The following is a 27,679-nucleotide window of genomic DNA, read 5'->3' on the forward strand; positions in this document are numbered from 1 at the left end:
AAAGGTCACCAGGTTAAATGTGAGTAGTACCGTCGGTGTCCGTGATTTAAAAGCTTCTCCGTCCTCTGAGGTTTCAAGGCCGCGAGCAGCAGTTTTCATCGGCACGCCGCTCACGCTCGCAGATAAGACGTCGGGAAAAGCCGCCGCTAATTTCCAGGAAAGAATCTAAAACCCCGAGCTCAGAGAGTCTGACGCTGAAGAGCCTGAAGTACAGGAGCAGCAGCGTCTGAGCACACACAAGAACCCACTGGATTTTCATTTCTCCCCGGCGGGGGAGTTCTGCAAAGTTCAGAGAAGGTACCTGAAACCAGCTGCTGCCCGCTGATGCCCACGGGCACGATGCCCAGGTTGTTCATGGCCGTGGCCCAGGCTCCATGATCCGCGACGGGGACGCTCAGGTGGTTCTGCTCACCGCCCAGACTGCCTGCACCATCAGCTGCTGCACGGAGACAAGCAGACAGAGACATCAGAGACAAGGGGGGGTAAAAGAGTGTCATGTTAAAGACTGGGGCGGGGGGGGTGGTCTTTCCATTCTGCTGATCCTGCTTCCTCCCATCCTCACTCTGGAGGAGTGAAATCAGAATCTGTTTATTGATTGGTCAGTGGGACGCATGCTCCATGATCCTGACGTAAAGCGGCCCTCAGCTCTGTGACGCAGCTGCCGTTACGTGATTATTTCTACACATCTGACGACCGAGACGCCATGCATCACGAGCAGCTGTCGTCCCCTGAACACAGCGAGGAGCCACGTTAGCGGAGCAGAGAGAGCACCCTCGGGGGGCCCCTAACGCTACTGGAGAGCCGGGATCACGGTTCTGTTATCTACCACTGGCCATAGCAGGTGGTCTCTTCTCTCCTCTGTCTGCAGTCTTCTCATCAGATCCTTCCTTTGGCGGATGGGAGGACAGAGGGACGGAGGGACGGATGGGTGAGCAGATGGGCTCATCCAGTCAGAGGGGCAGCCGCCGTCCACCTGCGGAGGAAGGAAAAGGAGAGAGATCAGACGGAGGTGGAGAAAAAACCTTCGGAGTGATGATGAATCATGGAGCCAAGAGCTGACGCCAAATCCGAACAGGCTTCAGGTAATTCACACACACACACACACACACACACACACACACACACACACACACACACACAGGCTGGCATCTCGCTCGTTCCCAGGTTCCCTCCCTCACAGCTGTCGAAGCCACATGGAAAGCATCAGAGGAAGTGACAGCGCTCAGCGGTGCTGGACAGATCCCTCAGTTCTGACTGACAGGCCAGAATTACAGCTGCAGCCACATCACCGATCAGCAGAGGTCAAACTCAGAGGCGGCGCTGCTGCTGAGATCGTTTCCTGTGTCCCTGACAGTCCCTCTCCATCTGTCCAGCACGGCTCTGTCTCTCTGTCTGTCCAGCACGGCTCTGTCTCTCTGTTTGTCCAGCACAGCTCTGTCTCTCCATCTGTCCAGCACGGCTCTGTCTCTCTGTCCGTCCAGAACGGCTCCGTCTGTCTGTCCAGCACGGCTCTGTAAACTGCAGTTACTCTGGTAATGCTCTGACTCTCCATCAGAACATGTCCATGTGTTTTCCAACCAAACCTCTGATCTCAGTCCAGCATCCACCTGCAGAGACCAGAGAGATCAGGAACCTGGTTCAGGTTCAGGGAAAAATGCCTCAGCAACGGAACAGTTCAGAGACAGAGGACGTGTTCAGGACTCGTCCGGGCCTCGGGTCTGATCCACCTGTGAATTTCGCTCGCAGCTCAGAGAAAAGAAGAAACCTGATCCTCCCGGCGTTTGCTGCACGAGGCACAGAGACACGAAGAGCTCGAGCCCGGAGCCGCACGGGAATCAGGCCGATTCAGGGCTTTATGCAAAGTACGACAGGATGACGGCAGAGCTGCCGGCGTCTCCCTCTGTGCTGTCTGAGAGCAGCACATCAGCCTTTCTGTCTCACACACACACACACACGATCCAGGTAAGAATCATGTGTTTAATGGGCCACAGCAGGCAGTTACTTGAAATCTAAACAGGCACAAACACCTGGAGCTGTGTCTCGTCTGCAGTGACTGTCTGTGTTCCTCTGCTCACTCGTTCACAACGTTTGCATAACAGTTTCCTGCTCAATGTTCTGTGTGTGTGTGAGGACGACCTCCTCCGTGATGTCTCCCTCCCTGCAGCAGCACACTCTGCTGCATCCCTCCTCCCTCCCGCTGCACCTACACCCTCTCATCCCGGATGTGTTTGTTTACCCTTGGACCGTGTACACAAACACAAGAATACAAGGCACGTGATCATGGAGCAACATCAGCTTAATGTGATGGAGAAGAATTCCTCTGCAGCATTTTCCCGTCGAGTCCCATCCGGTTCCCAACCCTGGGGGGGGGGGGGGGGGGCCTCCAAAGGGTCAGCAGATAAGTGTGAGGGGCTGTCAGATGATTGACGGGAGAGGAAAGAAGAAAAGCTCGGGTTCACTGATCTGTTTTGGAGTTTCAGCGAAGTATTGATTGTTTGAACAGATACTGAAATGAAACCAAGCGAGACGTGTGAAGAGCTGCGGCTCAGACCTGCTGGGAGGTGTATCCGTGATTTTAACCCGTCAAATGTTTTTTTTAACGTTCGATCTGAATCTGAGAAGCAACTGAAGCTGAGAGTGAACGTGGCGGCATCGCATGTTTTCACCTCCTCTGGTCATCAAAACCCATCCTCCCTGTGTTTTTGTGTATCTGTCCACCCCTCCGTCTGAGCGCCGACCGGACGACGCCAAACTCCGCCGAGCGTTTCTGCTCACTTTCACGCCACGATGAAATATTCAGAGCTGAACGCGTGTCCTGTTTATTATTCATGAGCTCACTTGACATCTCTGAATCATTCACACATTCACTCACACCCACACACACACACACACACAGGCCTAATGAGAAACAAACATGCTGTCCAGAGGAATCACACCCCCCTGCATCAGCTCTCCTTAGTCATCACGTTATCGTGCTTCCAGTAAAGGGAGGAACTACATCTGGAAACTTCACTGCTCAAATTTCTGTGCACAGTTTCACATATTCACTGAAGCTTGGTGTAAAGTCCACTGCAGCCTCGCGATGCGTTCATAACCTAAAATGTGACACATTACTCCTGATGAACCCCACGTGCTGATGTCAGCCACACATCAGACTGAGACATGCAGCGTTCCTGTTCTCTCAGACGTGCTTTGGGACGTTCCACAAATTCCATCCACATTAAAAATGTTGATGGAACATGGCAGCAGTCCCTGACGGAAATCTGTAAACATTCAGTCTTCAAAGACGCCCCGTTCCCAGGGATGTCCCCTCCTCAGCGTACGACTGATGAACGATTACAGACACACACACAGAGGCTGAGGGAGTGTCTCCCCCCGAGTTTAACGGAGCGCTGGAAAACTCCAAGGTTTCATATCACATCATGACTCCCACTTTAATGAGTCCACAGATGCTGAGCGTGGTGACAGCAGCGAGCAGATGAAGGGCGTCATATTTCCGTACTTCCAGCTCGCAGCTCTACGTGCAGCCCCAGCCCTGAGAACACCGTCCACGGTGGCAGCTGTCACGCAACACTGTCATGCAACACTTACAGGCTTCTCAGTGCTTAAGGCAGCGCCAGAAGTTTGACTGTTGATGAAACTGTAGAAACAAATAACAGGTCGGACATGTGACCATCACAGGTGCTGATGGGAACTCACTGCTTACCCCATAAATCTGTCGTTATCTGTTCAATAAAAACTGATCAATATCCACTTATTGATGCAGTTTGAAGAGTCTTTGAACCTGGTGACAGACAGACACGCTGCTGATGAGAGAGGTCAGAGGTCAGACTGGCTGGAGCTGACGGAAAGACTACGGTAACTCAGATAACCGCTGTTTACAGCTGTGGTGAACAGAGAAGCATCTCAGAATGAAAACAACACGTCCAACCCCGAGGTGGATGGACTCCAACAGCAGAGACCGCATCAGGCTCCGGTCCTGAGGCTGCAGTGGACACAGACTCACCCAAACTGGACCGATGAAGACTGGGAAAAAAACCTAGCCTGGTCTGAGGGATGTGGCTCTCTGCTGAGGCTGCAGACGGTACGCTCAAACCCCTAACCGGGGTTTCTGGGCTCACTCTGGGCCTTGGTACCAATCAGTGGTGGTCTGAATACCGCAGTGACAGTAACGTCCTGCCTGAGCCTCTGTGTCCACACGAGCGTGTCCTGCTGTCTGCCGACACACTGCGCTGTATATAGCAGCATCCTCACGGGGCCACGCTCTGTATCTATGGAAACACTCACAGACCCAAAACCTGTGAAGCTGGTGATTAACGCTGTGAGCTGTCATCCATCAGATGCTTCACAAGCAAACATAAGAAATAATATTAACGTTTATTACAAAATAAATCAGTCTCTCACTGTTTTAATTCCATAAAGCCAAAGATGGACTCTTACGTAAACGTTAGCCTGTTGTTAGCATGCTACCGTTAGCAGCCTGTGGATCGTAACGCTGCTGCAGATCAGGGTTACACCCTGGTAAAGGTAAATATTCATGGGCAGAATTTATTTGCTGTGTGTGTGTGTGTGAGCGATGCTAATTGGCACGTCCTGCAGAGCCAGAGCTGTGAGCGACAGAAGGGAAGGTGTTTAAAATGCAGAGAGCAGTCACGGCTGGAGGAATGCTAGCTACAAAACACTCTCTCTCTCTCTCCCCCTCTGCCTCTCCCAGCAACCCTCCGACATCCCCCTCCCCCCTTCCTGTTTTCCCTCTCCTCTCTCTTTCACCATCTGGTCATTCTCTGTGAGTCAGCGTTGTCGCCTGCTGGAGGCTCTGTCACACACACACCCTCGTACATCTATCTTTGTGAGGACTCTCATTGACATGATACATTCCCCAGCCCCTAAAGCCAGACCTAAACCTGGTTCTAACCTGAGCCCGGAAACCAGGTCCGAACCCTAAAACCTTAAACAGCCCTTTGAACTTGTGGGGTCTAGTATTTTGGTCACACACACACACAGTCATGTGGCATTTCAAATTTGCTGCCCTGGAGGTGTGTGTGACGGTGTGTGATCCCGCCTCGGTGTGTGTGACGGTGTGTGATCCCGCCTCGGTGTGTGTGACGGTGTGTGATCCCGCCTCGGTGTGTGTGACGGTGTGTGATCCCGCCTCGGTGTGTGTGACGGTGTGTGATCCCGCCTCGGTGTGTGTGACGGTGTGTGATCCCGCCTCGGTGTGTGTGACGGTGTGTGATCCCGCCTCGGTGTGTGTGACGGTGTGTGATCCCGCCTCGGTGTGTGTGACGGTGTGTGATCCCGCCTCGGTGTGTGTGACGGTGTGTGATCCCGCCTCGGTGTGTGTGACGGTGTGTGATCCCGCCTCGGTGTGTGTGACGGTGTGTGATCCCGCCTCGGTGTGTGTGACGGTGTGTGATCCCGCCTCGGTGTGTGTGACGGTGTGTGATCCTGCCTCGGTGTGTGTGACGGTGTGTGATCCTGCCTCGGTGTGTGTGACGGTGTGTGATCCTGCCTCGGTGTGTGTGACGGTGTGTGATCCTGCCTCGGTGTGTGTGACGGTGTGTGATCCTGCCTCGGTGTGTGTGACGGTGTGTGATCCTGCCTCTATTAAAAGTGTGATGACCTGTTTTTAAAATTTACAGCCTGTAAATGCATCACAACATCTGCAGGATGCAGCATTTACCCTGAGGTCCAGCAGAGGGCGCTCTGAAAATCAGCATCAGGAGCAGATGCCTGGCTCTGCTGCCACTCAGGACTCACCTACTCCAGGTGAGGCTGTGGAGCAACGTCACCTGTACAGGAAAATACAGAGGCTGTAACGAAGGGTGTTTGATGGACAGGTGAACAGGGTGGACGTACAGAGACAACAGCAGCTCTTAAGGTTCAGGTTAAATGTAAATGAACATGTGATCAAAGCGCAGCTGGTCTGACGTGACAGGATCACACTCACATGTACGAAACGTCTGTGGTGCGCGGAGTCCGCGTCCGTCGGGATCCCGTCACAGGAAACGATGCACAGAACAGGTCGTGGTGTGGGGACGGTGGAAGGACGTCTGTAGTTGACGCCTGTACCTGAGGACGGACACAGTCCACCACAGTTTTTACAAATCTTGAGCCGCGTGCAGCGCAGTGTCCCGCGTCCTCTGTGTGATCCGACGCGTGTCACAGACATGTTGTCTGTTTGTCGTCTCCATCACCGTGTTCTCATTAGTCAGACACACACACACACACGAGACTGCTCCAGTTTCAAATTTCCTTTTTGTGCAAACTTGCGACTGTATTGCCCCCGCCACCCCCCCCACCCCCCTCCTCCGCCGCCTCTCAGGCCCTAAGTGGATTAAATGGATTCGAAACACGAGCCACAGCCACGCTAATAGCATTGCTTGAATTTTAAGCAATTCATGGTGGATTGATTCAGAGACTAAAGAGCAGCAGCAGTGTAACTGAGATGCACGGAGCTGTAGCTCTCACACACTGAGACAAGCACCAGCTGTCTGCTCACTGAGGTCCATCTAAACAGGAAGGAGGGACCTGATCATCGCAGCGTCGCTCCCCAACAACCAAACCACCGCAGAACGCCGTCCAAGTCTGCTTTTACTGAAGACACTCAGTTTACAGTCCCAGAAGACGCAGGACGATGCTGGAGAGACGCTCACAGCTCCACCAATCACAGTGGCAGCAGCCGGTCATCACACGACACACACACACACATACACACAATCACACACACAAAGGAGAAAATTAATGTTTTGTGGTAACCTGTCCTCGGCCTCCGGTCTGCGGAGCTGGACTCTGCGTCAGGCTTTTGATTACTGCTTGTCCCCGCCTGATGAGGCCTTTTCACTGCTAATTTTGGGCACCGGCTAATTGCGAGCCTCGCTGCAGGTCGGTAAGCCGACGAAGCGATAACGGCCGTGTGGCAACAGCAACACAACGAAAACAAACAGTGATCGTTCCGAGGATCGGAGTCATCTGCCTCCACCTCGGCACGGCGGTGGCAAAACTCCAACGTTCACAGCGACTGTCTCCTGAGGACAAAGGCACGTTTTCCTTTTTACTGATGGTTTTTATCAAAGATGTCTCACTGATGTCTCACTGCTCAGAGAGAGAGAGACGCACTGAGAGCAGCGGCGGTCTTCGATAAGCAGTTTAAATGCTGATGGCGCAGTGCTCCCCTTCTCCCCGTGATCGTCGCGGGCCCACGCCGGCCTGTGTTCTGGCCTGCGATTTGATTGGAGCTGATTGGATTTGCTGCCTCGGCTGCAGCCCGTCTCTCCCTCCGTGTCGCCGTGGTTAATGGTGCCTTTCTAAAGGCTTTATTAGAAGTAATTTGCTGCAGCGAGCGCTGACTGATATCTGGGCCATGACCCTGTCTCTCAGCTGAAGGGTAAAGAGGGAGTCCCAGTCACACTGGAAGTGGCAGGCCCTGCGCTCCGTCCATAGATTAGAGTCTTCACGCTCTGTGCTGAATACATTGAAGAGCAGCGAGCGTGGACACAGAGGGGGACTGAAACGTCACGGCTCAGTGATTCAAACCAGAAACGTCCACGGACCGAACTCTGGACTGATCTGTTGGATCCACGTAATATTTAAGGCGAGAATGAACAAGTGTCCAACAAGTCCACAAATTAAATACTAAAACTGACGTCCCTGAGGTATAGTTTTATTCCTTTACTGATCCCTGAAGCTGGGGAAATGTGTTCTCCGCATTTTACCCACGGTAAGTGAACGAAACACACACAAGACGCTGGAGACGCTGGGACAGGGGGCTGCTGCAGAGAGAGGACGGGGCGTGTAAACAAAACGAGCCCACGACCCTGATCTGGATACAAAAGACACAGCTACACACAGTCACATCTGTGTTTTCCGTCTGTAATGTTCAACACACACGTCGCTGTCAGAGCTGGCGAACGCTGCTGATTAACATGTGCTGTCCTTATAACAGCACAGCCAGAGACAGACTACTGCAGCGTTAAAGACGGAGACAACACTGGACATGGACGTGGACTGCGGTCTCTGGTGTTACAGGCCCTGGCCCATCCATCCACCCACCCTGACCTCCTCCCGCCCCCCACCCCGAGTCGTAATTACTCCGTCCACCAGTGATTCTGTCTGTGAGAACAGTCTGCCACACCAAACACACAAATAAGGACATGTCCACATACTTCTGGCCAGAGTGCATGTCTGTCCCAGTTAGCTAAAACAGAAGAAACAAATCAAAGAAGAAGAAACACTGATGGAATCAGAAAACTGTGTGTGTGTGTGTGTGATCACAGCCTCGTATTATATCCATGCTAAATGGGCTGATTGACAGAAGCAGCGGGCCGAGGCGGCGCCGTCTGTTCCCATCCCCTCTAATTACAGTCAAGGAGAGCTCGTCCCCAAGGCTCCTCTGAGCTCTCACCGCCGCAGACACGGCCGATCCCGAGGCCGCGGCTCCACGCCACGGGACGACGCGGCTGTCTCTGATCGTGTCATCGGAGGGTTCTACCCTCCGATTATTTCTGTAGAAATCTGCGTGAAAGCCGCACCGACAACCTTCATTCAGGCTAACGCCTCGAGCGCAAACCTGCGGCGCTTCCTCGGCTCCGCCAGAGAGCAGCGCCGTGGGTTTTCAGTGGCTTTTCGCGGTCTAAACCATGCCGAGGAACGTCTGCCAGGCGCCGCAAATCAAATCCTGCTTTAACGCGAAAAGCACCCGATCACAACAACACCGACTGGTATCAGACAGCAGGACGCAGCAGCAGAGGGAGGACGAGCAGACGCCGGCGGCTGAGAAAAGGTGCGGGGGACGTCACTGGATTTCTTTGAGGCGTCGCCGCCCTGACACACAGAACGAGAGCTCACCTTCTCCTGATCAGAACTATTCAATATTATTGATCCTGGAAATTCGGATCAGTAAGATGTGAATGTACACACACACACACACACACCTGTAGTGATTGCTTTGGTGCTCATGGTCATACCGAGCTCAGCAGGAAGCTCTGAACAATGTGGTGTCGTCCACACACGACCTTGTCTTCCACAAATCATGTCTACATACTACTGTCTGTCCGTCCATGTCCCACTGCTGCCGCAGGATCATCGGTTTGAGTAACAGGTCACAGGCTCCCTCGCTTCCTCCGATCATCTGTCAGTGGATGTGGAGGCCGGCTGTCCCCCCCCCCCTCCCCCCGGCCTCCCCCCGGCCTCCCCCCGGCCTCCCCCCGCCCCCCCCAGGACCCAGAATATTTGCATTTGATGAAATGTTGCTCACATAGGAACGGGAGGTCTTGAGCAGCTGACTGAGCGTAAACACCGCGCCGCCTCGGTGAACGTGATGCTGTCAGACAGCTTGGAAAAGAAGCTGCTTCAGGGGCAACGAGTGGGGAAACTGAATGTTAATGGGAGCAGCTCAAAAGTGTGACGGTGAGAGTTCATCTCGCACAGACCCACAGACAGAGCGCCTCCATTTCACTTTCAGATTCCTGGTTTCTCTCTCTGGGTCGCTGATGCAGCAGAGGAGCTGCAGCTCTGACAGAAAAAAAGCGGAGAAGCAGATTACGGCTCCGTCACTGCTCGCAGCAGGTGGACTTCTGTTTTGCATCCCCGCCAACGCACTTTGCCGCCTCGGGCGTGAGCGCGGAGTGATTCTGTACGATATGAAAACACTGGAAAACAATCACACTTATTCAGCTGCGTTGGTACAAGGTGCACAAACACACAAACAACCTGAGCTACACTCAGCTAAAGCTGCTGCTGTTACACACACACACACACACACACACACACACACACACACACACACACACACACACAGGCCTTCTGGTGATTTTTAAAGGAAGCGCTGTTGCGTAGAGACGTTTATTCAAAGAGCAGACAGCAGCTTCTCCTCATCTGATTCACACCAGCAATTAAAGAGCAGCCAGATGCCTTTTGGGGGAGGGAAGGTGGGGGTGGGGTGGGGGGGGGGGGTGGGGGTGGAGGGTGAGATCAGAGGAAGCATCGAGCACAGAGGCGATAAGGCTTCCTGTTATGCATAGAAAGCTTTGCTCCCTCCTACATGCAGATAGAGTCTTTGCGAGGCCGCTGCAGTGCGACTCCATTGTCACATTGTGTATCGACTCACGCCTCCGCTCAGCCGGTTCGTGCGTGTGCAGGGAGGCGTATTGTGACTTGATCAAAGCGCTGGGAGGTGGAAAGGCATCGTTTTGTTAGAAAGAGAAAAGCTTTCAGCGTAATGTGTGGTAACAAGCTGAGATTCACGAGGCACAATATCACACGTCCGTGTCAAAGCATCTGCGGATGTAACGGGTGGAATTCTTCTCCTGAGCGTCAAACTGCACGGTGAAAAGACGATTAATCCCTTCACTTATTATTCAGTCGAAAACACCAAACATTCACTGGTCTGAGGAAACGATTGATCGAATATTTGATCAAATTATCGGCAGCAGTTTAACTAATAATGAAAATCGTCTGTCGGGGCAGGTGGCAGCCAGTGAAACTATATTCAACGTGCATTTGTATCTGAGTTGTTTTCTCTTGACAGAGGCAGCGGTAACACACACCTGCAGCGTCTCAGCTCGGAAAGACATTTTTCCAGAGGCGAGACACGTGTACCAGAGTCCCTGACCGTCTGCTAACACGGCTGATGTCCTTCTGCATGACCACGTCTCTAAATCCGACACCGCCGCCTGCTCCCCGCCGCCATAAAGTATTAAAACATCAGGCGCAGACTGAGATCAGGACTGTCAGTGAGTGACAGAGTCGTCACATGGTGGTCTGAGGTTCCCTGAACTCGCCGTCATGGTCATGAAACCAGTTTGGGGGTGAACTTTGCTTCGTGATGGGGCGCGCTATCCCGCTGGGCGGAGCCGCGAAGGGACGAGCATGTTCAGCAGCAGCGCTGCGGCCTGATTGGCTGATTTCAGCGGAACCAACGAGCAGCAGGTGAGCAGGCGGAACAAGCAGGTGAGAGAGAAACAGACAGAGGTCTGCGGCGTTGGGGGCGGTGCTGTGGACGCTCAGTCCACAGAGGACACGTCAAGGTTGAAGCACACACACACAGCAGTAAATTATTCACCAGCCAGGAAAACACACACACACACACCTCCGCCCTCACTCTGCAGTATGTCTACATGCACATCCCTGTCTCACATCATCAACATATATTAAAGCAGATTTCACGTCGTCTTCTATCGTCTGTTGCTTCGGTTCAGGCTGAGTTGGGGAAACACTGGGATCATGGTTTCATATTAAACCTGATGGTGACGGTGATTTACAGGCTGTTCCAGTGACTTCACTGGGGCTGAATGAAACTATCCTCCAGGAAACAAAGGGTTAAAGTCCTCACAGGGAATAAAAGACATTTAAACTGGTGGGAAGTTGCTCATCAGATGAAATAAGACTGAAACAGGAAGAAAATGACTTATTAATAATAATAATAAAGCCATATTCACATGTGTGACTATGTGAAGGACCTGTGCTGCAGACAGAAGCTTTCTCTCAGGGTGAAGCTCCAGCCGACGAGAGCCTGTAACTTTCCGTTTCAATAAGCCCACGGCGAAATGACGAAGCCGCCCGGCATCGATCTGTTTTTCCTCGGGTTTTATGGAGGGCAGGAGGGAGGAAGACATGTCAGATTTTCCCTCAGCTGGATGGCAGGCAGCAGCTGGTCCAGACATGAAATCACCAACCACAGGATGAGACACAGGGAGAGGCGGGGGAGGAGGGGGAGACAGGGCTGAACCACATTTTATAATTGAAGCAGCTAAAGCCACATTTCTGTCTGTAGTCTTCACCCCCGGAGACATGAAACGGTCAAATCAGGGGGTCACGTGTTTCGTTTGTGTTGACAGGGACGAGGCTGGGACAGTGCTGGACAAACACCGGAGCTGTTATGTATCACATCATGATCATACACGAGGCAGCAGTGCTTCTTCCCCCTCTGAATCCATCTGCTGCTTATTTTCTCAATTCGTCAACAACGTGTTTGGTTTGTGAGAAATAAAGACATCTGTCTGTCTGACATTATATATGACAACATGTCTCACTGTCTTCAGATTAAAACCCGTCCGTGTTGAGATCCAGCCTCCCTCTAACGATGCCGTTCCTCCGCCCCTGCCACAAACCGGCCACCGCCGCCTTCGCCTCCGATTGTGTTTTTCTTACTTCTCCTTCTGTTTTTCTGCCCCTCTCTCCTTTTTCTCTCTCTCTTCTCCCGCCTGCCTCCCCACCAGTCACGGTGATGAAGTGGCCAGTGAGTGGCCGTCTCTGTCGGTAATCACCGCGGTAACTCATGGTGCCGGCGCCGCGGCACCGGCAACACGCCATCCATCACCGCCTCCGCTGCTGCAGGAAACTGATATATCAAGATGTAAATTCTGGCCCTGCTGCTCCACTGTGTCCTCAGAGGGGGTGGGGGGGGGCAATGGGGGGGGCAATGGGGGAGGAAAGGAGAGGTGAGAAAGGGTGGAGGAGGGGGAACAATGGGGAATGAGGGGTGAGGAAGAGGAAGAGACGTGGTGTCTGTTTTGTTAATGCTGCGTGAAATGACAAATAAAGAAATCTTGAATCTAGAAACATGGGGGAGGGGAGGGGGGGAGCTAAAGCAGGAACAAGGGAAAGAGAGAGAGAGAGAGAGGGGGGAAGAGAGGAAGATGGGGGGGTCACAGGAAATAAGGAAGTGAGGAAGGAGGGAGAGGAGGAAAAAATGTAGGAGGAGAAAGCTGAATGTATGACTGCAACTGCAGCGTTAATCCATCCTAATCCAGCCTCATTGCTTTCTCTCAGCCTCTACAATGCACACACACACACACACACACACACACACACACACACACACTTATTTATAGCTGCCCCTCCACTCTTTAACAATTCAGGCTGAAGAAAACAGCAGGTTTCACCTGCTGCCTCTTCTCTGTTTACTGTTGTTGCTGTTGTTGTTATTGTTGACCCGTCAATCATAACCCACTAACAGCCCATTAGCGTGGAGGAGACATCAGACGTCAGTGTGACTGGAGGTGACTGGATGAAATCATGACAACAGATCCTGAGCTGCTGCTGTTATCGATCATCGCTATCGTTATTATCGATCATCGTCCTGACAGACGCAGCGCCGCCCAGCTACACACACCGACACACGCCTGCACTACCAAGCATGTTCACCGGCGACACCAGATCTATCAGCAAGTCCAAGCTGCTTGTCACTTCGCCGAAAACCATCAACGACAGCCGCCGCCACCGTCTTCAAGCCAGGCTGCTTAGCTCATTGGTGAGAGCAGAGGCGGGGCCATCAGTGAACTGAACTCTGCCAAGCCTGTGGCATCCATAACCATCAGCTTTATATATATGTAAATATATAAAACCAGCAATTCATCTATTCAGTTAATGTTTGGATTTAACATGGAGTCGTTTTCTAGGAAAAAGCTGCAGCTCATCAAAGCTTCCTGTGTGTCAGCTTCCTGTGGGGGGCGTGGCACCCGGTCAGCCATGTTTCTAACATCGTGCACAGCCACCAAATGTGCCCGCAGCTCGCTCGGATGCCGCGGCTGCACCGTCGCTCGTCACTCATTTTAAACGTCAGTACGGCCGATCTCACGGAACAGCTGCTTTCATCTGACCAGACTTCTGTTTACGTTGTCAAGACGACACACTGACATTATGAAACCTCATAAGGAAGTAAGAGAGGACAGAGAAGGACAAAGACAGTAGATATCAGACTCACTGCTTCAGGTCAGCAGCTCAGCTCTGATGGTCCCACGCGGAGACAAAGACGGACAGTTCATTAGCCTCACAGATCCTGAGACGCAAGAGCTGGAGGAGGAGCTGAGGCGCTGATAAAACAGCCATACGAGTTACAGCATCCACACACACACACACACACACACACACGCACACACACAGCTGGGCAGTGCTGACCTTTGTAAATAAAGGGTAAACAGCAGAAGCTCAGAGGGAAACAAAAGCAGTAAAACAACACAAAGAGCTGATGAAATTTAAAAATCTGTGCCGTCCACAAACAAATGGCCACTTCAGTCATCTCACCGCCAACGACACGTGGATCAGCCAATCAGAATCCGCCGTGGATGACATCACAGAGGTTTTACTTCGGAGTGTGAGACGTATTTACAGGCGTTCGTTCTCAGGGACATCAGAGATAACGACGTCCTCAAACACTGCAAGTCGCACTAAATCTAAAAATCCGTCTCACGTCTCTGTGTTCAGATTGCACCGAGTTATGGCTGACGACGTGCTGCTATCAGGCGCTCTGGGTTTTAAAGCAGGTACAGAAAGAAGCCCGGATTAAAACGCCCAGTCAGATTCACCTTTACCTGCCTGATCACAGAGGAAGTGGCCTGGTTTCCGCAGCAGGGGACGGCAGATGCGTTTCCCTTATTTGCCGTTCTTGTAAGAAAATTATGAAAAGACATTAAAGCATTAAATAAACCGGCGGCTGACAGTTATGGAGAAGCTTGAGAATAGAAAGTGACTAATTACTGTTTAGTGTTCAGCCAAGTGAACGGCGCTGTGTGTTATTGCCAGAGTCGGCCATATGGCAAAGAGTCCCGAGCCAAGCCGAAGCAGTCAGGACTGGAATTAACTGGTCGGACTCCCAGCAGCTGCCCTCCACACACACACACATACACACACACACACACACACACACACACACACACACACACACACACACACACACAGTACCAGCATGCCCACGGACAAATGGTCCGACTCTCTGTTGGCGTGATCCCTTCATGTTCAGATCGCCTATCATACCTGCACGGCGAAGACTCGACTCGCTGGGTGAACAGACATTCAACAGAATAAAAAAATAAAACCCGTGCCGTGAGTTTGACACAGAATGAGACGTCCCGTCCTGTCCTCACATCACAACATCTGGAATCTAAAATCTGAGACATTTATATCTGCAGTCAGCTTTTATTTTTCCTCTTTAAACCTGGAGTCATGTGAGAATCCTAACGGTGTGGGTTTTAATCCTGCCGAAAAGACAAAAGACAGCAGAAGAGAGACGACACTGAGTGTGGACATGACACTGTTTGACAGAACGACTCAGAAGACACCTGAACAGCAGGTGAGCTGTTAACCTTCCCTCTTCCTGTCTTGTTAAACCTCTGCTCTTCTTCCTGTTATTTCGGGGGTTTTTTCTCTTGGGTCTCCTGCGAATTTTCTTGTTCTCGCTCTCTCGTTATTTCCTCAAACCCGCCGAACTCATTTGTTGTGCAAATGGCTGCATAAATCTGCATCTGGTTTACGGAGAGCATCCCTGCAGCACGGTGAGGAGGGGGACACGACTTCAGGATGATCAGCAGAATTCAAAGGATACGAGTGGCGTTCATTTAGGTTTTTATTAATATCAAAGAGCGAAGTCCCATCTGTGCACATGCATCCGAAACATTCAGCAGGAAGTGGTGAACATAAATGTTTTTCGGACCAGGTCGAGGTGTGCGATATGACGATATTAGATCGTGAAGGATTAGAAAGTGTTGACGATCCACCAGAGGAGAGAGATCGTATTATCGTCCAAAGGCACATTCTATTAATCGCAGCTCTATGCTTGTGCACAGACTGGGCGACTGACCGCCCGCTTCACGTGAACATGACCAACCGACCATCATGGCGAAGTACGAGCAGTGCTGATTTTTTTTACTAGGCTCGCTGTTTTAGTCGAGGTGTAGCGCGTAGCGATGGCCGTCAACGAAAGCGAAGGCTTGGAGTTAGTCCCCAAAAAGAACTCTGCTTCAGTCGTATGGAACTGGTTCGGGTTTTCTCCGAATGACAAAGCGCAAACAACGGTCACTTGCAAAGTTTGCACAGAGAAGGTTCGTGCTTCGGATGGCAACACAGCGAACCTCTTCAACCACCCGAAGAGGCGGCATCCGAAACAATTTGCTGAGAGCCAAACCTTTGATAAAAGCACGCCATATGAGAGGACTTTTTACCATTAAAAAAAAAATGGTGATGGTGATATTTTTGCCACATCGCCCACCCCTAGGACCAGGGAAGCAGCAGGGATCGTGTTCAGCAGCAGAGCGGGATTTAAATCCACCGCTGACACGTGAGCCGACACCTTCGTGATTACTGGATTTTCACTGCAGCCGCAGACATCACGGACAGCTCCCAGGACAAAGCCTCATTCATTGATATATTATGACATATTTGTCTTTCATGACAGGGGAAAGCCGGTGAACAGAAAGCGAGTCTGTATGTGGGGTAAAGCTGTGAATAAAGGCAGCGGGGCTGTTTACGTTGGCAGATGTTTGAGCTGAATACTAAAGACAGCAACACTTTCCAAAATAAAGCTCCGGGTCTCTGCAGACAAGCCTCTCTATTCATCACACACACACGCACACGCACACACACGCACACACACGCACACACACACACACACACACACACACACACAGCTGCACACAGCAGCTATTGTCTCCTGAAACAAGAAGACACACACACACACACTGAATGTGTGTCTCTGCTTTGTGTTGTGTTTGTGTTGATCAATCACCGGTGCAGTGAGCAGCAGGGTGAGCAGGGAGGGCGGGCGGGCTGGGGCGGCGGCGGCGGCTGGGGCGATGTACCAGCATCCCACCTATTGGCACCATCCGTGTTCCAGAGAGAACTCGTATAAATCACTGTTAATGACACCGAGACGAACGCGGTGGTGGAGGGGACAGAGCTCAGAGCTGCTGAGGGTGAGGTTTTTGTGGAGTTTATCAGATGCGTCCCAGACCGGGGGGGAGGCTCTGTGAGGTTTTTAACCTTTAATTGACCAGAAACATCTCAGAGATTAAGAAGCAGCAGAAGCCAGGTCCATAACCGTCCAACACCTGAAGACATTCAGCAGAACGAGAGGACACATTTCAGATGTCCCTCGTTCTGAAAAGCTAACATGAGTCTGAGGTTTGGATGGACGTGAAACTGATCGCGTCCTTCTCCACAGCAACAAAGGCCGAGGCTTCTGGGTATTTCAGTGATGGGAACGTAGCAAAGCAGGCGCGACATGTGACCTGTGCTTCGAACAGGGCTCAGCCAATCACGAATAAGGACAGCAACCATCCAGATAATTGATTCTACTCCCACGTCCTCCTATTAAAATATGACGTTAGCAGCTAGCAGCTCTGATTAGTGGAAAGATCTTCGTCATGTGTCTCCTTCGTCTGAACGGGGACACATGGACGTCTGTCCGTTCGAACAGCTGAACTTGAGAAGCTGCTGCTGCACATCCTGTGAAACGTGTTCCACTTCTGTTTGCTGAGAAAACAGAGTGAGGAGGGAAAAGAGATTTGTTAGCGTCTGACCTAGAAGCAGATCCAAAATGGAACTGGCTACCCAACCCCGTCCCTGGCACCCACCCCCCCCACTCCATCATGAGTATCTGCAGCTTTCTTAGCCCATTTCATCACCAGTAAAGGCTGCGTCAGTGCAGCAGGGACACAGAGGCCTGTCTACGTTTCGGGGCTGCCAGTGGAAAATAGCTCTGATCAGGATTTTCCTCAGTACAATGAGGATGGGCAGAGTGTGAGATTTGGTGTGATGTGCTGGGAAAGGCTGGTTTGCCCTGTAAGTGGCAACTCGCACGGCCGACCGACTGACTCGGACCGAAGGCGATTATTTGAAAGGCTGAGACGGATGATGCTGGGTCCTGACGTCACGAAACACACACACACACACACACACACAGAGTGTTTCTCACGCACTGAGCATGCTCATTAATCAGGTGTTGAATTCTTGGCTGTCAGTCAGAGGGGGAATGTGTTGCCTTTTCCTCGTGCGGAGTCGTGTGAACTGAACGCGGCTTTAATCGCGTCCAATTACAGCGCGCGGCTTCCTGCCCACATACATAAATCATATGGACAAGCAGAGAGAAACATCACCTTCTGATGTCGGACTCAAATTGAATTGAGAAATAAGCCATCAAGCATTTATGACTCCACACGAGACGCAGCTGATTATCCCCGAGTGCTCAGATGGAAATATTCCCGAATGAGAACAAAGAGATTTCACGGCAGCTCCATCACCACCACCACCACCACCACCACACACACGTACACAGGCAGGATTCCCATAGGACGACCATGGAGACTCCCTCCAATAAAGAGGATTATAGATTTTGCCCTGTGCACCCAAGTGTTTCCAATGAAATAACGGCCTCCTCCTGCACAAGTCATTAAAATTTAAACCATCCCCCTTTCAGCTGAATATCACTGTACTGCTCTGCATGTATTAGAGTGTGTGCGTGGAAAAATAACCCTGCTGCACTGTGTGTGTGTGTGTGTGTGTGTGTGTGTCTGCATGCAAGGGTGTGAGAAAATTAGAAAGGAAGATAAGAGGAAGTGTGAGTGAAAATGTGTTTTTATCCTCAGTGGCCCTGCAGGCTCAGAGGCTGGTTAAAGATTTCTCACACAGACACACACACACGTTTGTGTTCCTATCTTTGCGAGGACACTAACCTAATAAACCTAATTCTAGCCTGAAACCTCAAACATGTCCTCACAAAGACAGATATACACACACGAATGTCCACACATGATCAGAGACGACGCTAAAACAGGGACGAGGACACACCGAGCTGCGTGTTACATCCACACACACATGATTTTCCAGTCCAGCTCTTAGTCTAACTGTTCACCACCCGACACCAAGGCTAGCTCCGGCTAAAGGCTAAAGGCTAAAGACTTGAAGGAGCTCACCACCTCACCGTCGATCACACACGTGAACTTCGTGATTCCCGGAGCGTTCGGCAGTTCCTCGCGGTTTCAGAGGCTCTGCTGTCACCGTGACCGGCGGCAGACCGACGGTACAGATGTTTGGTTCTGTGTGTAACACGAGCGGAGAGAGGATCAGCTTTCTGTTCACTTCATGTGTAAAAACCACGCCGGGCAGATGCTGCCGATGAGCTCAGCTCTCTGGCCGACTCCACTGCCACAGAGGAGATGTAATCACAACGGCGGTGTATGGACCAGGTTTGGACACGGCAACAAACTTAAATGCTCCTGCACATCTGTCACTGACAGCCCACAGCACGTCTGCTGGAAATCACTGGTTATGACTGAAGTTATGATGAAATCCCAGTTTGTTTCTAAATAATTTGATGGTTTCCACACGTGAATGAGAAGCTGTGTGAAAGCAGCACAGCTTCTCTCTGCTTGACTCAACATCATCAGGTTGTGTCACTGTGAATAAAGCATGATGAGTGTGTGCGCAGATGGACACGCAAACTGCACATCTGTAACATTACATCTGGTTTATCAGAGCTCGGTAAAGAGCAGCTTTTACAGGCGTCCCACAGGAAACTTCTCTGACATTCTCTGGAGCTGAAAACAATTTATACAAAGATCTCAAAGCGTCTTGAAACCGACTGAGTGGCCCTGAAAGTATTCGATTTCTGGTGAAACTGCTGCAGCCAAACGTTCTCTGGCTCTGCCCGTGTCCTTGGATCAACACCCGACATCCTGAGGAAAACCCTGGACACAGATCTGTGTCCGTTTAGCTACAATTTGAGAACGACTTCAGCAGAACTTCTCGGTTTGACAAGTTCACAAGCAAAAAGAAAAAAAAAGAAGGTAGGTTTTAACCAGCTCCGCGTCCTCGCCCTGAAAATTTAACTGAGTCTGCTGAAGATTCATGATCTGCTCTGCAGCCTCTGGGGTTTAAAACAACACTGTATATTCTACAGTTATTCTACAGTAAGGAGTATCGATCAGGAAACTTTGTGAGGTGACACACACACACGCACACACACACACGCACACGCACGCACACACACACACACACACACACGCACACGCACACACACGCACACGCACACACACACACACACACGCACACGCACACACACGCACACGCACGCACACACACACGCACACACACACACACGCACACACACACACACGCACACACACGCACACACACGCACACACACACACACACTACACGAGCTGCTCCTCTCCTGTTGCCAAGCAACCTGATAACTCAAAGACTTGTGGGATAAGGTGAACGTGCTCTGACAGGCGCTCGTGTGAAAACACCTTCTCATCCTATATCTCTCCCGTCTTCTTCCGCCCAGTTTAAGAAGACGTTTAAGGAACACCTGCAGGACAGCTGTGGCGCAGATGTTCGCCGGAGTCCGTGTTTTTGTTTGTTCACACACGTCTTGGACAAACAAGCAGAGATTCACCTGATGTGACTCTGGAACCTGTTAGTGAAGACACTGTAAGGAAACCTGCTCGCTGGACTGTGTCTGTGTGTCCTTCTAATGAGGACACACAGGAAAAGTAGTTTACAGGGTGACTGAAACTCTGCATCCGTCCTCCGTACTGTATCTACACATCAGGACTGGGTTTTGTGTGTCCCAGGGTCCATCACAGTCCTGCACAGAACAACTGAACTTTCTCTGACCAGAGCAAAGAGAAGTCAAAGACTTACAAGTGGATTTAACTAAACCTAACCCACCGGTTAAAGCAACCAACACAGCGTCACTGAGAAAAGAAATTTTACAAACTGAGGCTGAGGGTGAAGCCAGCACAGACACACAGCAGCCCTGATCCGGAGCCAGGATCCAGGAGCCAGGGCAAACCACATTCTTCTTTTTCCGACTGACGAAATGCGACTGGGCTGAAAGGCAGAAGCTGCAAACCTCAGCGATGCATGAGACTTTGTGGTTTCACGCGCGAGATTATTTTTCCCTCTATTCTCCAGATCGTTGTCGTCGACGAGGAAAATCCAAGAGAAGTGGAAGTGAAACAGCTGGAACTATGAAGCTTCCAGATTTTAACCCCTTCTTCCCGCGGAGGAATTCTGGTCCGCTCACATCGAGTGCACGAACATGACGGCGATCGAACATCAGCAGCGGCACGAGAAACTTTCAGATCAGTTATTTTAAAAAAAAGTACAAACACAACAAAATAAAAAGAGACTTCAGTAAAAGTACAGAAGCATTGTCAGCTAAATGAGATCATCCTGAGCCGTCAGAGAGATACTTCCACCGATGCCCAACCTGGGGGTCAGGCCCCTACAAAAGGTCGGCAGATAGATGTGAGGGGTCGTCAGATGAATCATGGGAAAGAAGAAAAGACAAAGCTCGGATTCACTGATCGGTTTTCAGTGTTTGGACTTTTCTCTGATTTTTAGTGAAATATTGATCATTTGAACAGATAAATTGATAAATGCAGTGCAGGAAAAAGCACTATACAAACATCAAGAATAAAATGGGGCGTAAAGAACCAAGTCAGTGGACTGAAGTAGAGAGACACGCAGAGAGTGACACTTCACTACAACTGAATGTTTTGCAAATGAGAAAGAAGAGTCCAGACTTTAGCGTTAGGGTTTATACAGAGCTGTGTATCTACCAGCTGCAGTTTAACTGAGTCTGCACTGTGACTTATCCATGCTCTACATACCACAGACAGTGGGCTCGCACACACTGGGGGCCAGAAACAGAGGAGAAGAAAAAGACGTGGCCTATTTAACCTCTGTGTTTTCTCTTTCCATCCCCTGCAGCCGCTCCCCTCCTCAGCCGTAAAGGTTGAGAGATGAGCTCTGACGTCTCAGCGGCACGGCCGAGGCTTCCCGCGCAGCACGAAGGAACAATTCAGAAATAACCTGCATGTTTAATGTGCTGAGCACCAGCTCGAACACACGAGAGACAAACGGGAAGGTACACAATCAGGTTTTCATTTTGTTCCTGGTTTTTAAATTTAGAGCACCCGGATTCCAACACGCCTGAAAACTGCTGATGAACTGGTTTCACCGTGGAAAAGCTCACATCATTAAACAGATTTAAATCCAAGCAGGTCCAGCCAGGCCGTGGTGGAAACCAAAGCAGCTAAAGGACAGTGAATCAGTGAAAACTCAGATGTGATGATAACGTTGCTCAGTGGCAGCTGGATGGCTCCATTATCTCTGACCTGAAGGACTGGATGTCCATGCATGTAACCTCGCTGCTGACTGTCCAACTCTCCCTGAGACCACCTCAAAGCGCTACGGACCCACCGTGTGTGGAGAGTGAATAAAAACCCCCACTGCTCTGCAGTCACCAGCAGAGCTGGGGGGGCACAGATGAATTCTGGGAGGTGTAGTGTGGTGAGAGATGTGGCTGCAGGGGACAAGAGGCTGTCCAACCGCATTTATCAGGGAAACCATCAGAGCAGAAGACGCTCTCAGCAGCCATTACTGTCACACACTGCACTCTGCAAGCAAACACACACACTCGTACATTAACAACCCAAACAAAAGTCCCTGTCCCTGACTGTCTCATAGAGCACGTCCTCATCAGGCCGGACGCTTTAACAGTTAGCAGGGGAGGAAACGTGGCCTGATGTTTCAGTCTGTTTCCTGCGTTGTTTGTCGTTCACTGACCGAAAAGAGGATGAAGAAGAAGAGAGTGAACCGTTTTACGTTGCTCGGGTGATTCGCTGTGGACAGAGGAGACACTGTGAAAAGGCTGCAGCTGAATCTTGATCTCTGATCTTATGAAATCGCGGCAGGTTCTTGGTACCCAGTCCTACCAACGTTCAGCAGAGTCAAGACACTGACGTTTGATCTGCTCCGTCTCGGCCCACAGCGTCGCATCGCTCGGGCGGATCCAGCAGGTCCGATCAGACCGCTTGGTCTCAGCTGTCTCACTGAGGCCGGCAGAGACTCAGCAGAGTGAAGAATACAGCTGTGGGAAACCAGGGTAGCTGGTGTGTGTTCATTAGGACAGAGCAGCAGAGAGACAGAGGGCGTATGTGATGGTGCTGTCGGTGTAACGGAGGGTTCTGGCAGCCTGCAGGCAGCTTGTTCCCTCCATTGTTCCCCCGTGTTGGACGGCGTAACGATCCGTCTTCTTTGTCCGGAGCAGTCTGCTCTTTAATAAAAGCTCATCCCTCACTGTCCTCGCCGGTCCCGTAGCTGTCGCACTGATGTCACCGCTGCTGCAGGGAAGCCAGAGAGGAGGGTGTGGCGTCAAGCTAACGAAACCGCGGGAGGAGGAGGAGGAGGATGGGAGCCGGAGATGATTACCTGCCCGAGGTCACAGGTCAACTCAGACTGAACAAACACACGTGAGCCTGAAACTACAGGACTCACCGAAACCATGGCAACGTTATCACAGCACCTACTGATCGCAGGCCCATTCTGCACTGTTCCTCCATTACTACCACAGGAAATCCTGTAATTCTGTCCAATAAAAACGCTCCAACGATCCCGGAATAATCTGACATATACAGACAGGTTCTCTGTTCAAAGCACACACAGCTATTCTGACCACTGATCCATCATTTTAGTTTTTTCTTTTGACGTAACGTATTTATTTTGTGCAGAAGAACGAAACAAAGGAAAACAAAACCCGTCCACGGCAAGACCCAGACGGACTCAGGAAGTCCAAATACACAGACACACACACAGACACAGACACACATCTGCATAACACTCCTGGACACAAAAGCTCTTCACTGAAGCAAAGCTCTGCTGTGCCAGTGGAAATGGATGTGTTCGTCTGCCATAATGAATCTTACACAGATACACATCGTGTCAGACACTTGATGTTTAACCTGCATTTAACCCCCGAGAGAGGCTGGATGAAGCGTGTGTGTGTGTGTGTGTGATGAGTGGGAGAGGGTGTGTGTGTGTGTGTGATGAGTGGGAGAGGGTGTGTGTGTGTGTGTGTGTGTGTGTGTGTGTGTGTGTGTGTGATGAGTGGGAGAGGGTGTGGGAAATGGAAGTCATGTCATCCTTCTTCAGCCAGCCTAATGGGAAGAGCAAGAACCTGCTGCTTATCTACAACACCTCAGCTAAAACCTCTCTCACACACACACACACACACAGACACACACACAGACACACACACAGACACACACACACACACACACAGACACACACACACACACACACAGTCTCTTTCCTCTCACTGAATCTGTAGCTTTGGGTCGTGTTTAGCATCAAATGCATCATTTACGTACTCTGCTCTGAGCGATCAGTTGTTGGTAGATGGTGGACAGGGAGGGACAGAGAGGGACAGAGGGGGACAGAGAAGGACAGAGGGGGACAGAGGGGGACAGAGGGGGACAGGGAGGGACAGGGAGGGACAGGGAGGGACAGAGAGGGACAGAGAGGGACAGAGAGGTGCATGCAGGTGTTATGAAAACAGGAAGTTAGTTATTACCATTAAATTGCTTTCAAACCCGAGGCATCAAATCACTGCAGCATCTCAGTGACTCTCCGAACCACGACTCAGTCGGATCTGAACACACAAACACGAAACACTTTTCTTCAGAGTCAGTGCGACGTACACTTTCAAAGAATATCTTCCTCTCTGAGATCGCCCAGAATAAACGTCCACAAATGTGATGTGAAGCCACAGAGTCGTAGCTCTTCATATCCACAGAACTCCATTGAGAATCCTGCTGTTTTTAAGTTCCCCTCAGTGTCACAGTGATCCAGTGAGAGCTGTGTGTACATCCACGGGTTCACTGCGAACGGGAGCTGATCACAGCGGATTCAGCTGATAAATGAATAGCCTACACACTGAGGCTAAAAACCTGGAGCCCATTGTTACGGTTGGAGCTGGTTCCTGAGAACAGTTCCGACAGTTTGGAAACTGGGAATGGCCCCACTGCCCGGGCCTAAACCACAGCACTCTGCGCCATCGTCAGGGAGCGAGGGAGGGAGTCCACCTCCAACACAAACAGGATTTTAAATGAGCTCTCACAGTGGCAGACCACAGCCTCATTACTGCACCAGATCACTTCGCCTCAGCGCTGAAATACGAAGGAAAATCACACACACACATGCACAAACGATCTTGGTTCTGTTCTCAGGTTTGAAATGTTTGCTTGTTTTCTGTCACATTAAAACTGAATATCTTTGGCCAAACGATTTTTTTTTTAAATGGAGGGAATAACAGACAGATGAACCGACGGCAGGATCAGGGCTTCGCTGCAGAGCGCCTCGTTCTGCCTCTCACACCGACAGGAAGTAAATCCTATTTCCTGCCACTCTCCTCTGCAGTCTTGATGTGCAGCCAGAAAAAAACAACCCCACACACACGCACACACAGATACACACACACACACACACACACACACACACACACACAATCTTGTCTTACATTAGTTGAGGAGACACTCACTGATATAACCCCTGACCCTAACACTGAGTCCAACCTGAGCCTGAAAACCACGTCTGAACCTTTAAAGGTCTGAGGACCAGACAAAATGTCCTCACATCGATGGTTTCAAACCAAAATTTGTCCTCACAACCATAGAAAGACATGTACACACACACACACACACACACACACACACACACACACACACACACACACACACACACACAGGCCATTGTGTGAATTAGAAAGCACTTCAGTCACAGCAGCTCTTCCCCTCCGGCTGCTCTGCTTCCTCCATCACACTGATGGGAGAGGCTCCTTTGATGTGCTGCCACTCACACACACACACACACACACTCACACACTCACACACTCACACACTCACACACTCACACACACACACACACACACACACTTATCTGTATGTATGTCTTTCATACAGCTGAAATCATTCGTCGAAAAACATATTAATCAGTAATTTTGAAAACTGCTGGTGAGTTCTGAGGCTAATCCATAAACTGATCGTTTTAACTCTACATGAATGAATTAGTCAAAAGAAAATTAATCAGCAGCTAATTTTTGCGTTGCTGTTTGAAACACGGCAGCACGGCGACGGAGGGCGGAGGATTCACGTTTTATCTCAAAATCACAACCTGAAGGAGCGAGATTTTTTCAACTGTTATTTATCTTGAGTTATATCATATCACTGGAGCAGCCCTCAAATTAAAATGGGGTCACTAACTGCTGCAGTCATGACAGCACATCTGCTCTCTGGCTGCTGTGCGAAGCAGCTGTAACATACTGAACTGTAAATACAGGAAGCACAAACACATGCACTGTGTTGCTCTGAGTCCAGACGCTGCTCTACTGTTCTCAGGCTGATTTATAAGACACAGAATAAGAAGCGGCTGTGCAGAGAAAGATGCTCTACAGCCAAGAGTCCGTCTGAATCCTGCGTCTCTGGATCAATACACAGCTGCTGACTGTTCACACACACACACACACACAGACACAGACACAGACACACGCACAGACACACACAGACACACAGACAGACACACAGACAGACACACACACACACACACACACACACACACACACACACACACACACACACACACACACACACACACACACACACACACACACACACACAGGCCATTGTGTGAATTAGAAAGCGCTTCGGTCACAGCAGCTCTTCCCCGTCCGGCTGCTCTGCTTCCTCCATCACTCTGATGGGAGGGGCTCCTTTGATGAGTCACAAATACTCAATTAACCGATCCCCCTCCCCCTCCTCCCCCTCCCCCTCCTCTTCACGTCTAACCATAAAGGGATGTTTCACACAAAAAACTCCACCCTGATCTCTGTTTTTATAATATCATGTACACGTGTTTGCACTTGACGAGATGTGTTGGGAACAATATGCAATGTATCGTGCTCTGATCTACAGACTGACACTGCAGATGCATGATGGTTACAGGGGCATTACAGGGGGCATGTGTGCCTGCAGAGAGGGCTGGTCACTGTGAACCCAGGATCTTTCCCCAACCTACATACTACAGTGACTGTTTCAAACTAGTTGTATATAAACAGAATTTCCAGGAGACAGGGACAGAGCATAAGACCTCCCCTCCCCCGCAGCAGAGACATCGGGAGACGCTGTGAAGACGTTTATTTAACACAGGTTAGAGGAGGCTTCAGAAACTCCTGCAGGTTAAACCTGACTCACTATAAACACACTGAAAACACGCACTAACCTCGTAGTGTAGAAGACTGTCACACTGCTTCTGTCTCCATTCAAAAACAATAAGACAACAACAAGACGTTGATGGTCTTAAATGACCAAAACAAGTACGCTTCCTGTCACGTGTGATTGGAATGTTTTGTTCTGAACCTCACCCTAAGTCTAACCCTGATCCCAAAAACAAAGAGCACCTGGATGTCTGGTTTGGGTCCCCACAGTGTGATGAAAACCAGACACACACACACACACACACACACACACACACACACACACACACACACACACACAGACACACACAGACACACACACACACACACACACACACACACACACACACAGACTCTGGCTCGCACATAAATGCTCGTGGAGTCATCTCCAGCGAATAATTCCTCCTGTGGTGGAACGCAGCCTAATGCTCCCACCGTATCTCAAAATACCACCGCAATTAGCGACAGCCGTCCCCATTGAGCGCTGCAGCGTGGGGTCAATTAGCGTTTGTGAGGTAGCATGGAAGAATCTGCCGAAGACACGGAGAGGATGGATAATCGCATTACAGGAGCCGACAGGCTGCCTTTGCCACGCGGTGTAATGAGATGCATAAAACATAATCACAACAGGAGAAGGCTGAGCAGGCTTCCAGCCCGGTCTGAGGACTGGGGAGGATCCTGTGTCTCTGTGCTGACGGAGGCCGGTTTGTTTTGTTTCCTCTCTCTCTCCTCTGAGAACTCAGCCACGCTCTCCCTGACAACCACACAGGCCTGCGGGGAAATCTGGCGGGTTACGTAGCCGCCGCAGCCGCTCTAATCCCCCTCAGCCGTCGGACCAAAGCAACCTCACACAGCCTCAGCACC

The 27,679-nt window shown here is 50.7% G+C and overlaps 1 protein-coding gene across 1 annotated transcript in view; it reads right to left on the reverse strand.

The window, feature by feature from the left end:
* enox1 (ecto-NOX disulfide-thiol exchanger 1) overlaps positions 1 to 18,725 on the reverse strand; it is a 36,383-nt gene extending 17,658 nt beyond the window's left edge. The window contains exons 1-3 of the mRNA XM_041056740.1: positions 18,687 to 18,725; positions 827 to 973; positions 302 to 439 (exon numbers count right to left, since the gene is read on the reverse strand). Of these exons, the coding sequence (XP_040912674.1) occupies positions 302 to 439; positions 827 to 836 (148 nt within the window). The 5' untranslated portion in view covers positions 837 to 973; positions 18,687 to 18,725. The remainder of the gene's footprint in view (positions 1 to 301; positions 440 to 826; positions 974 to 18,686) is intronic.
* Between the last annotated feature and the right edge of the window lie 8,954 nt (positions 18,726 to 27,679).

This window comes from Toxotes jaculatrix, chromosome 15, assembly GCF_017976425.1.
Source record: "Toxotes jaculatrix isolate fToxJac2 chromosome 15, fToxJac2.pri, whole genome shotgun sequence".
NCBI lineage: Eukaryota > Metazoa > Chordata > Actinopteri > Toxotidae > Toxotes > Toxotes jaculatrix.